The following is a 13152-nucleotide window of genomic DNA, read 5'->3' as shown; positions in this document are numbered from 1 at the left end:
CGTACGTACTGTTATTTTTACCTATGTGCATTACCTTGCATTTACTTGTGTTAAATTTCATTAGCCACTTTTCAGACCATTGCTGTAATTGGTCTAAAATCTTCTTGAATATCTAATTGGTTCAAGTGATCATTTTGCCACTCCGCACAGTTTTGTATCATCAGCAAATTTGGAAACAGTAGATTTTAGTCCATGGTCTATATCATTTATATATACTATGAATAGAAGTGGCCCAAGAACGGAACCCTGAGGAACTCCACTTGCAACACTTTTCCATCCAGAAGTTTTTCCATTTAGAACAACTCTCTGTTTTCGACCATTCAACCAATTACTAGTCCAACCTATTAGGCTACCACTTATTCCATGCAAAGCTAATTTAGTAAGTAGTCTTTCGTGTGGGACGGTATCAAAAGCTTTTGCAAAGTCTAATATACTAAATCTATATTGTTTTCTTTTGTCATAATTCGAGATAACTGTGTTGTAGAATTCGAGTAAGTTAGTCACGCAAGAACGTTTCCGTCTGAAACCATGCTGGCTATCATTTATCAAACGGTTACTTTCTAAATGATGTTCGATAGCATCTCTGATGATAGTTTCCATTATTTTTCCTACGATTGAAGTCAAACTTATAGGCCTATAGTTATTTGGTTTCTTTTTGTCACCTTTTTTCAAATATGGGAGTAACGTTAGCTAGCTTCCATTCTCTTGGGACATCTCCGGATATGATGGATTTCTTGAAAATAATTTCTAATGGAACAACAATCTCATTTTTCATTTCCTTTAAGATTCTTGGATGCCAACCGTCAGGCCCTGGTGTTATATTAACTTTGAGTTTGTCTATACACCTTTTAATTTTTTCTTTTGTTATAGTTTACCGTAGTAAGTTTACCCTAGACTTTTCACAGGTTTCAGTTTGGAATTCACCTTGAGTGTGTTTCGTTTACGAATACCGAGCTAAAATAATTGTTTAAGATATTACACATTCCTTCATTTGAATATTCAAGTTGACCGTCAGCAGATAATAGTGGACCAATGTGATTCCTAACAACCTTTTTATCTCTAATGTAACTATAGAATTCTTTGGGATTCTCTTTGGATTTATCAGCGATGTTCATTTCGTATTGTCGTTTTCTTTTTCTTATTGTCTTATAAGCCTGTCTCTTTTTAGCAATACTTTTTTCAGTTTCTTTGTCGAGCCTGATTTGGGGGACGTCTGTCCTTAAAAGGAATGTAAGTTTGAATCATCTTAGTGAGCTTCCGTGTGACTAAATTATATTTCTATAATAACGTGTCTGAGTGTAGTTTAAGAATGTGTACATTGTATTTACTCCGAAATGTTTGAAAAATAACTTATGTTGGAAATATATATAGAAAAACAAACAAAATATTTTATTCGGCACACGACCTTTCCATCGCTCGTTTTGTTGATCAATAATTTTGTTTTTATATACAAAGTTGTCCCTATCCATAAATTACATTGGGGTACATGTGAACTACATCCGTTAAGATAAGTTAAAAAGTGGTAAAGTTGTTTCTGAATGCTCGATTTTTTTTTTTTTTTTTTTTTTTTTTTTTTCCGTTAAATCACCCTGAGGTATATGTTGACCACCCCAAATTGAATGCAGAACCGTTGATTTGGCCTAAACACTTGGGTCAAAGGTCATTGTTACTTTTTTCAGATTTGCCAATTTCTCTCAGATTTTTTTTCCTCTTAGATCCACACAGTTTTAGGGTATATACCATGACTACTTGCTTCTCTTATTTATTATTTCTTGATTATTTTTGTCACCCTGTTTTTTAATTCGGAGACACTTGTTCCTTTGTGTGTGTGTGTGTGTTTGTTTGTTTGTTTATTAGTATACAGTATATATGCCTTATACTTGCGGGTAGTGCTGGGCAAATACCGCTAATTTCAATATCGAAATTATTGGTAAACAACAATACAGTTACCGAAATTACCGACAGTTTACCGGTAAAAGACTCGTGAGGTAGTAGTGACGTCACAAGTTCGAGTCGAGTTCGAAAAATCAATGTTTTTGTCCTTTAATAAGCTATATCTCTGGTTCTATTTTACATATTGTTTTTATTGTTATGTCATTGTAAAGGGAAAAGGTCATACTTTAATTGGTGCTACTATAGTGTGCTATCTAGTATCTACCGCGCGAGTGAGTGAATGGAGGGTGTCTGAGGGTGGGTGTGGTGTATACATTTTCGTTCGTGTCTGCATGTATGGGTTCATGTTTGGAAGTGGTAGTGGTAGGCAGCTACCGGTAAAGTTACAGGTTTTATCCAACAACCTTAACGATAGCTTACCGGCAAACATTCTGCTACCGTTAAAGCTTCGTTAACCGATAACTCGATAAGCTATACCATAACATTCAGAGAGCGGTAACTTCGGTAAGCACGTCTCGGCTTGGTGCCACCAAGTCGAGACGTGCTTACCGAAGTTACCGCTCTCTGAGTGTTATGGTATAGCTTATCGAGTTATCGGTTAACGAAGCTTTACCGGTAGCAGAATTTTTGTCGGTAAGCTATCATTAATTTTGTTGCCGATAAAACCGGTAATTTCACCGGTAGCTGCCCACCACTACTTGCGGGAGACTCACGCCTCCCAGGTTGGCAACAGCCACTGGACTAGCCCACAAGTCACTCAAGGAAGAAAACGTCGTATTGATGTCTGGTCATGGCTTGGACGGGGGCAGTGTAAGGTGAGGTGTTCGGAATCTTCTGTATGACAGTTGCACCTTGGGTAGTTTATGTGGCCAGGCCTAATACATATTGACATTGTTTAAGTGGCGGACGGTGACCTGAACGTAGGGTCGCTAATGTGGTTCTTGCTTTTCTTTGGAGGGATTTTTCTGTAAGGCCAATGTAATGACGGGTTTGCAGCAATAGAGACTGGTAGTCGGTCTTCAAGTGCATGTTCCGTGGTTGTTTTTATGGGCATGTGCGATACATATAGTAGGTTGTTATAGATGTTTGAACGGAATGGTTCCAGTGTTTTTCAGTTGGTTGTGATTGTAATAAAAGTGATAGGTAAGATTGAAGTCTTGTGTAGTACAGAGCAGGATAGGTAAGATGGGGAGAGGGGAGGAGGGGGGATTTGTAGGGTTAGTGTAAGAAAGAATGAAATGGAAGTAAGTTAGAGTTATGAAAGATGTGGGGCAAACCCACTTGCTCAGTTTGTATGTGTAACTTTAATTGGATTTTTAGGACTGTATGCGTATCATTTTCTTGTAATTTTTGGGGGGATATTTTAGGTTCTGTGTGCACATGTGGTTTCGGTGCATTTTGATACTGTTCTCAATGTTTTGTTTTGCGCTGATTGTAAAGTGATTAAGTTCGTTTTCCTCATTGTTGGTCATGTCGTGGAAGCCTAGTCGAATGTGGTTCTAAAGAACTGTTTGAAGATTTAGTGTCCGGTTGACCCAAACTCGTGCTTGCTGCTGATCTTGGGATTTTCATACTCTTATCATGTATGCAGTATATGACAGCTAAAAAAATTCAATAAAAATTCTGGTCCTGTAAGGTGATAGGTTGAGAAATGTTTTGTCAATGAAAGGCCGTCAAGTGAAAAGTATGTCATGAGTTTTATAATCCTTTTATTAATACACAGTGAAAAGTTATTACACATAATCTCTTTATGGCAGAGAACGCTTAGCACGCTCCCATGGGTAACGATGACAAGATTTTGTGTTCTTGTCCCTTTCAGCTTGATAAGGCATTACTTTAGTAGAAACCACTCACATCTAGCCAAAAGAAAATTATGGTGATAATGATAGTAATAGTGATAATAATAAAAATCCATGGTGTTCATTTCCTTAATCGTGTTGTCAAGTTATTGCACTCGTTGTTCCAGAACCTGAGAAATTAATCTTACCACACGGAATCTTATGAAATTAGTTCATGTCCGTCTCTTCGGTGGCAACTGATGGATATTATTCTCAGAATAGTAATAAAGACACCCCCAAAGGAAATTAGGCCTCTTACTGCTTTTAAGCCTGAGTGTCACCTATTTTCTGTCAGGGAGCAAACCCGTTGTCTTATTCTAACGGATGAACCCATGCGTTCCTCGGATCACCCACACTTCGACATACAGTCCAATACCCGGATTCCACCACTCGAGCCAATATGCACTTGAGAAATCATCAGAAGACGATCTCTGTCCTGGGCAGGGTTCCCCGGCCAAAGTCTTGTAATTGCCACAATATCCTGCGAAGCTGGACGAACCGTTCAAACTCCCCGGCAGCGTAAGCTCCGTTGCAATGAGGTTGGTACCAAGCATTTCCATTATTGTTTGGTGTAACCAGTTGCTTACCTTTTACAACTAGCCAGGCGTAGATCTCACCTGGAATGTGTAAAGATATGATAAAAATCAGTCTGATGTTAACTGGGCAATTGAAATTTGTTCTTCAATTTGTCTGCATTTATGTGGTTGAAATTTACATTCAAGACACTATTCTAGTACTGCGTCCAGTAACAGTGACTATCTTACTTTACCCTTGAGATATTTAGATGTAAGGACAGGGGTAAGTTTAATAAAACACTACCAAGTGACAATTATCATCAAAGAATTTTTAAAGGAAACACAACAGGAAATGCATCTGTTAATAAAAAAAATCGACAAACATTACTCATTTATTTCATCCTCCCCCCCAAAAAAAAACCACACACACACACATATATATATATATATATATATATATATATATAATATATATATATATATATATATATATATATATACATTATATAAATGAAGGAAGAAAACAATACAGCCTAAGTCTTAGGAAGATTAAGACAAAAGAGCACATATGGACCTCATGACGTGAAATGACACCCCACTTGCTGATATAAAAATCCCACCACAATAGCACACATACTACAAGAATGTCCGATTCAAGGGGTCTTAACACTGGGCTGTTTTTCCTCCCATACCCTACCTCCAACCTACGAACATTTCAACAGTATGTCTAACATGCGTATAGGTTTACAATATCTTATTTCATCATTCAGCCTTGCTATATATGACGGAAAGTTAATTTAATATTTGGGATTTGAAAGATAAAATATTGTAACCGAAGTAATTTTTACTCAAACAAAATCTCAGCTGTCGGAGAGGAATGCGGAATCGAGCAGGCGTGTTATAAATATTTTGAATTTCTGTCCATGCATGCACACACTGAAGAAGTTCTGTTAAGAGCGAAATGTCTGAATAAAAACTCACACTGTTCTCGGTGTTTATCTCACCACCCTACCACTCACACACACACACACACACAAACACACACACATTAGACGGGACACCACGAGCATAGCTCCCCTTCCCCTAAAATACAACTAGGTAAATACACACACACACACACACGTTGGATTGACGGCGAAGATTGAAACTCCGCGAAAAAACGCAATTTTCGTGGATTTCAGCGACGAAGGAGTATCTGTGTTGTATTAGTAGGGAAGGGGAAAACTCATGGTGAAGTGGGCAGGTGAAGAAAAGGGAGAAGGGGAGGGATTATTGAGGAAAATGGAAGAAAAGGAGGAAGGTGAGGAACGGGCCTTGGAAGTCAGAAGGGGTGTAAACAAAAGGTGTCCAGACAACACAGCCGAGGTCGAACCGGTGAGCAAAAACATTAAGAGTAGGAATATAGATAAGAGCAGCTCAGTGGAAAGAGGAGATAATTACTTCTATGGATTTAATGAGGAGAAACTAACAAAAATGAAGGAAACATGGGAGGTTAGGTTTAGCTAACTCGCGGTAGTTACACAAAGAGTTGATAAACTGGAAGAGCTAAAGAAGGAAAAGCAGAACCTAACTAAAGAAGTCGAAGAATTAAAAAGACAGTTAAGAGAAGTAAAATATGAGAATGAGGAATTAAAGAGGAATAATAAGGAGAATAAAGAGTCCAAATCAGAAGTGGTAAGTGGTTGGGAAAAAGTCCAAGAGAACAGCAAAATTAAATTTAGAGATATAGTGAAACAACAGATGAAGGAAGACACTAAGGACACAGTTATTAAAGTGATGAGAAAGAAGGAAAATAGGGTAAGAGACTTAGCAGATAAAAGAAATGTATAATTATATTAGGAATGGAAGAGAAGCATAATCCAAATAGAACTACAAGAGTAAAAAAAGAGAAAGAAAAAGTAAACAATGTATTAAAGATATTTCAAGAAGGTGAACCAGAAATAGAGAAAGAAAGAAATATAAGACTTGGGAAATCAGGTCACAAACGACAGCAGAGGGTGTCTTATTAAAAACAGGGAAACTAGCAAAAAGTGATCAGTATAAACAAGTATGGATAAAAAAGAGAAATTAATAAAGAAGAGAGGAAGAGAAAACAAAAATACTAGAAGCTAAAGAAAAAAAAACGAGAACAGAACAGAGTCAAAGAAAAATTCTATTGGATAGTGGATATGAAAGTGAGGAAATGGTTCATAGTAGAGAAAAACGGAAGGGAAACAGAAAACAGTATGGAGGTAACAAAATTAAAAGTGTCTTTCACAAATATAGATGTCTTAATAACAGGCTTGAATGAACTGAATGATTACGTGAAAGAAAAAGAACCGGACATAATGGGAATTGTCGAGACAAAAGTGAAAGGTCCATTACCACCCAACAGTGTAGGACATGGCGTATATAATTGTTGGATTAGAAACAGAGAAGTAAAACATGGTGGTGGAGTTATGTTCCTGACTAAGAAGGATATAAATGTGAGGAATGTTACATATGGAAAGAATAGAGTGGAGATAATTATGATGGAAATAGAGGAAAGGAACAAGAAGAGCAGGAAGTTTGTGGTAAATTATGTGCCTTCTAAAACAGCTTCGTGGGAAGAGAGAGAGCACAAACCGAAGTCGTTTTCTACTCAAACGAAGTAGCAAAACCAAGTAGCATGGTAGTGAGAAATGCTTAGAATAATGCCACCTTAAGACACAAGAACCTATTAGATTAGATATGAAGCTGGTCAAACGGTTAATTAATCCTGAAACATGAACTCTTGGGTCAATAGGTCTTACGAGTGGAGTTCTTTACGGTTCCAGTTTTGGGCCACTTCTATTTAGCAATGAATATAAATAACCTATGGTAGTAACCTATTACATCCAAATATGATAAGATAAAGCTGTGGAGTGGCAAATGAGAGTTGAAATGAATTGGATGATTGGAGATCAATGGCCTGAAAAGTGATTGATCCAATTTAATCCCAATGTATGTAATGTGGTACATGTAGGGGAGAATAGCAACACAGACACAGGCACAAAGTAGATAACTAGAGGACGAACAAATTAATGTTGGCTTGTCAGTAGTAAAGAATAAAAACCAGGTAACTGCCATCAACTCAGACGGGTCATAACGCGAGAAAAAGAGGTCACTCTCAAGTGACTACTGCACGGAGGACACAGCAGCTCACCTGTCGACGTTACAAGAGACCACTGTGCATTGGGTCAGCACCTCGACGAGGGAGAGGAGTGGGAAGAAGACAACGAAGGCAAAGATGACGGTGTAGGTGATAAGGGCCAGGGGCTGCTCTTCGAAACCCAGGACACAGACGCTGAGGACCACGGCGAGGGGCAGGGCGTAGAGCAGCTTGTACCTGCACGATCAAAACTCGTCACGGAGAGCAAGGATTCGACATTAAATTACACATGGCGATGGTGGCACAAAGGGTTAAAATATGTGTATTCTAAGAACTACGTACCAAAGGGTTCTCGAGCAGGCCGACGTATACACCTCCCTCAGAACCGTGAGGCAGTGGGTTCGGCTACAATGGTGGACACTCCTCATCATCTTCCGCGTTGTCCTCGGGACTGCCGGTCGTGGTCACGCCGTAGCCCAAGCAGTGGCCACAGCCCCTCCGACTCAGCCAGGGCGCGTGACCGATGCTATGAATGTCCATGACGGAGTAGGGCGGGGGTGTCGGAGGTGTTGAATTCGCGCCCCGTCCACCCGTTGGGAATGGACTAGACCTGCAGGATAGAAGAACACCTACGCTCCCACCGGCCCCTCCTGGGGCTCGGGACCCTACTACCCCATTAGGCTGCCCGAAGGTGAGCGAGTCCTCTTGCACGAAAGGTATGGCGATGGGTATATAGCTGGAGCTGCTGACAAGGCGCTGAGCCAGGACGGGATGCAAGGGAATCCCGGTGTTATGGCTGCCCTCCATCTCGGACAGGTTGGGTGATACCCCGCTCTGCTGCAACTGCTGCTGCTGGCTCAGTGAGTAGGAGGGCGGGGCAAAGGGGGATTCGTATCGAGGAGGGTCGTGGGCGTTGGGTTCTTTATGCCTCGCACTCTTCAGTTTGCTGACTAGACTGTCGAGGATCGCCCTGTGCTTGCGCGAATAGGACGGCGGCACGTCCAAGTAGGCGCAGTGGTAACACGGCGGGACGTCACCCAAACACTCACTCCGATTCCGGCACTCGCATCCGTTACCGTTACGTCTGTCCGGATGTAAGGAGTTTGTCCGACGTCGGGGTCCCGTGCGATTGCGACCGGACCACGGAGGGGAGGACCGAGACCTCCTCACCTGCTGTGGCCGAGACGCGCTGTCCCCCGGAGGACGGACCTGCATCCAGCGACGGACGGGCTGGGCAGGTCGATTAGCACCGGAGGCGATCATGAAAGTGGTCGATGTCACGAAGGGTGCGGCGTTTGTGGTGGATAAGGCGGACCTCACCACGTGGTTTCTCCTGACAGGAATGTAGAAGGAGTCGACGCTGCTGGTGCTGCTGCTGATGCTTCTACTACTACCATTATTCATCTCGGTGCCGCCGCCACTACAATTTGTGCAACTTGTAGATGACATGAAGGCGCTTTCTCGGTCGTCACCGCTGTCGACTTCTTGAGAGTTCGTAGTGTGAGGAACGCCTTCAGGTGTAGTGTTGGCGGCGGTTCGTGGCGAATGGCTCGGCCTCTCTGTCAGCGGCAACTCGTTATCTTCCCTTCTCTCGGCCGAAGTCATGATACGCCTCTCCTCCTCCTCCTCCTCTTCCTCCTCCTCCGGCTGCTCACTACTCTGGGGAGAGAGTTCTGTGGATTCTTGAGTCGGACAAAGATTCTGGTCCTCCCTTCCTTCCGAGTCGTGGTGAGGTGTTGGTGCATTGGTGGCAGTAGGAGCATCATCCCCTTCAGAGTCATGGTGACCCGCGGTCGCCATAGAGTCTAATCTGGTACGTTTCCTCCGATCGCCAGCTGATGTGCGCCTGCGAGAAACCTGCGCTCGAGGGATAACTAGTTGGACGCTAAGAACATCACAGGAACGTGTTGACGAACTCTCAAGGACGTTGTCTCTCCGATTCAGGGTTCTGAAACCCTGGCTGAAGGAAAACGGTGTCATTTCAGTGGAGTAGGCCTTGTGCTATGATCTCTCCTGACAGCTGCACATGGTTAGTAACAAACAAATTTTTGACACTCGGAAGGAGCATTGAAGAATTATGACATTTTGGGGGGGACTGCACAATCATACAAACACTCAGTCACAAGTAAGACAAAAAGATTTATGCCAAATAGATATTGTTCCTTTTCAGAATATAATAATCACACCCAGAAAACACTCAAGACCGAGATGTACACGCGTAAGAAGTCTAATTTGGTGACAAACACGACAATAAACTCTTCTGCTCTTGCTAGCACACGTCATAAACAAGCCATATTGCCCATCTCCTGCTGCAAGGAATAAAAATAATTATATATATATATATATATATGTGTATATATATGTATATATATATGTATATATATGTATATATATATATATATGTATATATATATGTATATATATATGTATGTATATATATATGTATGTATATATATATATGTATATATATATATGTGTGTGTGTGTGTGTGTGTGTGTGTGAGGCCAAGAATCAGTGATTGCTGCAATATCCTCTCCGTCTATGTCTTTCTCGTTACTTTTCTCAGTGTGAATGATGGCCACACATCTTTTTTCTTTTTTCACATTTTTAAATCACCTTGCTCATTTTTATAGTATTCTTTTATAAACATCTGGAGGGGGCAGCAATCTTATTTTTCTATACGTCTATGATATATACACCCATTTCCCTTCCCCTTACATGCAGCCACTACAAATACCCCTTTCCAGTCTTCTGGAATCTTCCCTCCTTCCTATACTTTTAGGATTTTTTTTTCGTACCAAAGCATTTATGTAAACTTTTGAGCATAATATCTCCCCGTTATTCCACCTATTTCTCGAGTCTTTATTATCTTCGGTATTTTACTGTGGTTTTTTTTCCACCATTTGACACTGTTATCTTTACCCTTGGAAGAGTCGGGTGAAGGTCTTCTGCGTCGCTTGCACGGGGTCCCCTGGCTGTCCGTCCTCTTGGCTTTGATTTTGACATTGACTCATAGTTTTGACTAAAAGAGTTTTTACAGTCGAACGTCCTTCCTGACGTTAATCCTTCCTATTGGGCTTTGGACTGACAGTGAGTTGGGCTTTAACGTCCTCTAGTAGCACTCGATCCTTCATTATCTTTTAATCTTGTACAGTTGTACATTTTCTAATAACATATTACCCAGTGCCATTGTCTCTTTACCCAATTGTCATCTTACTTTTCAATCTTATTGTAGCTGCCAGCTTACCCATTACTTTTAAGGTCTCTGTAACATAACCCTATACATATATCTAAGTCAGTAGAATGATCGAATGCAAAGACAGTGTCCATAAACCTCTATAATCACTAATGGAAGAATCTATCCTAACAAGCAATTAGCCTGACTGTACTTACCAGGGAATCACAGCACAAATGGTACGAGTTTGAGCTTCCCTGGGACTTGTGGTGGTGGTCTTTTGCTAGTTGGGTGGTTCCTTTTCACCATGCAGACCACTAATATGGCGACGATATTACCTCTGTCCTCAACCACCTATCTCTCTCTTATTCTCCCTCTCTCTCTCTCTCTCTCTCTCTCTCTCTCTCTCTCTCTCTGCCATGTCACTTTGATCACTTTCTCCATCTTGTCTTTCCATTTTCTATCCGGTCTCTCATTTTCAGGCTTGCTCTTGCAATCGCTTGATCAACCATCCTCATTTCTGACTACTTGTCCCTGTCTATTCCATTTCCATCTCTTTGTCGCCAGAACAATCACGTCCGACTCTTTAACCTGACTTATTCTGTTCGTGTCTTTCAGTGTTGTGGTCCCTATATCTCCCATCACTGTCTCACTTATCACACTCCAAGTTTCAGAATCGTTGATCACAGATGGGATTATACACAGTTTTTAAACAATGCGATTCAGATGATCAGATAGAGAGCCTGTCATGATGTTTCTTCATTTACCAAATATTTTACAACTGGGATACGTCTTTTTATGTTAATCTCTGATATTTTGTAAAATTTAACATTTTGCCTAATGATTACACTCTTTAACTTCTTTAAGAGTCTGAACAAAGATTGTCCAGGTGAGCCATAATTTGGTTTTATTTTTATTATCTTCAAACCTGTTTTGATTTTTTTCTTTGAAATCACTGAGTACACTTTTCAAATTTTCTGTTTTTGAAAGAAGAATAATGTCATTCGCAAATCGTAGATGATGAAAATATTTATCATTAACATTTAAACCTTTTCCCCTCGCAAATAAGCTATTTTCTTTACCTTGATCTCGATTTTTTCTGTACTTTATGTTGTCGAATTATATCAGTATCTTTCGTGCAGATCTTGTGTAGACAGCTTGCAATGTTGTGTTTGCACTTTGTGTATAGCGTTTAGTATTTTTGTTTGCTTGTGTGTGTGTGTGTGTGTGTGTGTGTGTGTGTGTGTGTGTAAACTTACTGAGCCTTGCTTCATGCATTAACATTAGTTTAGAACTTAAACATTGGATAAGTCGCATTTTTTGCCATTCTCCCATGTATGCTTGTCCTTGGGCTTATCATCTTGCCAGTGCGTTCACATGTCTATGTGCAGGAATAAGTTGATCTGTGTTACAGCTTGCTCATTAACTTGTTTGTAACAAACTGCACCTGTTTGTGCTTACTTACCGAAAGATATGCAATGATATATACTACTATATCCATGCCATCATATTTACCCTTTTCAATGCTGATGCTTCCTACAAGTCTCAGGCGCGAGTCACGTGTTTCTGCGTTTCCATTTGAGTTCACATGGCCCTACAGACGCCTTCGGGAACAGAGTCCCTGAGGCGACGCACTGGCTTATGCGTTTCTGTTCTCGATGGACAGCATCTGCCCTCACATGCTGGCTCCTGCAAAAGGAAAGGTCCGAATTAGGACTCCAATTTCTCCTGGTGTTTCAGGAATATACGCACACATACACGGAAACTATTATAAGAACATTGTTGTAAGAAAAGACAAGTAGAATTGAAGGTCACGGTCTCTAAATATCATCTATCTTTCTGACAAGAGACCGGACTTTTTTAAGTAAGAGAGGACTATTCCAGCTTTTCGAAGGTACAACCTTTCTGATCATGGGAAAAATGTCACAGGTACAAAGGACTGAGTACATACAGTAACATAGGACATCATTGTTTGGGGATGTCATAGAAAATGTGATTGGAAATGTCATGGACGAAGTGCTTAGAGGTCACAGACGAAATTCTTTTGTCATTTTATTTCGTTTCATCTTAGTTTCTCTTAAGTTATCATACTTTATTGTATTTGTTTGTTTTTGCTTCGTTTTTTTATGGGTTGGGAGCTTTCAGAGTATTCAAACGTGAGTACAAACCCTAACAATAAATTAAAAGTGACCGAAAATGTTTAGAAGTAACACTTCCCAGCTATAGTAGAAAACGAAGAAAACGGACTGTTAGCTGAAAAGAGAAGATGCACCAAGTATAAAACACTCAAAGAATAGAAATATGAGCACAGGTTGAGAGAAAAGGGGAAAACTACCTCACCAACATTCGGCAAGAACACATACGCACAAGCGCGCGCACACACACACACACACACACACACACACACACACACACACACACACACACACACACACACTACATGAAAAGGGATATGATGAAAAAAATATTGAACGTTTGATTTGTCCCAGACTGAAATATATACTCATATAAGAAAAGGGTATAGAAAATAAGGATGTTAGGATGTATAGATTTTGATAGAGAATTTTAAACTTAAAGAACAACTTGGATGAAAATGTAATCCAGGCCAGCAGTATCAATGTA

The 13152-nt window shown here is 40.4% G+C and overlaps 1 protein-coding gene across 1 annotated transcript; it reads right to left on the bottom strand.

Moving 5' to 3' along the window:
* Window positions 1-3594: 3594 nt before the first annotated feature.
* On the bottom strand, window positions 3595-12216 carry LOC143022712 (uncharacterized). Its single transcript, XM_076181044.1, has 4 exons — window positions 12046-12216; window positions 7698-9315; window positions 7410-7592; window positions 3595-4348 (listed from the first exon to the last, which is right to left on the bottom strand). The coding sequence occupies exon 2, from the start codon at window positions 9153-9155 to the stop codon at window positions 7761-7763; it is 1395 nt and encodes a 464-aa protein (XP_076037159.1). The 5' UTR covers window positions 9156-9315; window positions 12046-12216; the 3' UTR covers window positions 3595-4348; window positions 7410-7592; window positions 7698-7760.
* Between the last annotated feature and the right edge of the window lie 936 nt (window positions 12217-13152).

This window comes from Oratosquilla oratoria, unplaced genomic scaffold (assembly GCF_046742065.1).
Source record: "Oratosquilla oratoria isolate Oo_2021 unplaced genomic scaffold, ASM4674206v1 SCAFFOLD145, whole genome shotgun sequence".
NCBI lineage: Eukaryota > Metazoa > Arthropoda > Malacostraca > Stomatopoda > Squillidae > Oratosquilla > Oratosquilla oratoria.
The sequence above is the reverse complement of the archived record's forward strand: the minus strand, read 5'-3'. Positions and strand labels throughout refer to the sequence as shown.

Excerpts from the sequence above, each read along its gene's own strand:
- LOC143022712 (XM_076181044.1), bottom strand. The coding sequence starts at position 9,155 with ATGGCGACCGCGGGTCACCATGACTCTGAAGGGGATGATGCTCCTACT.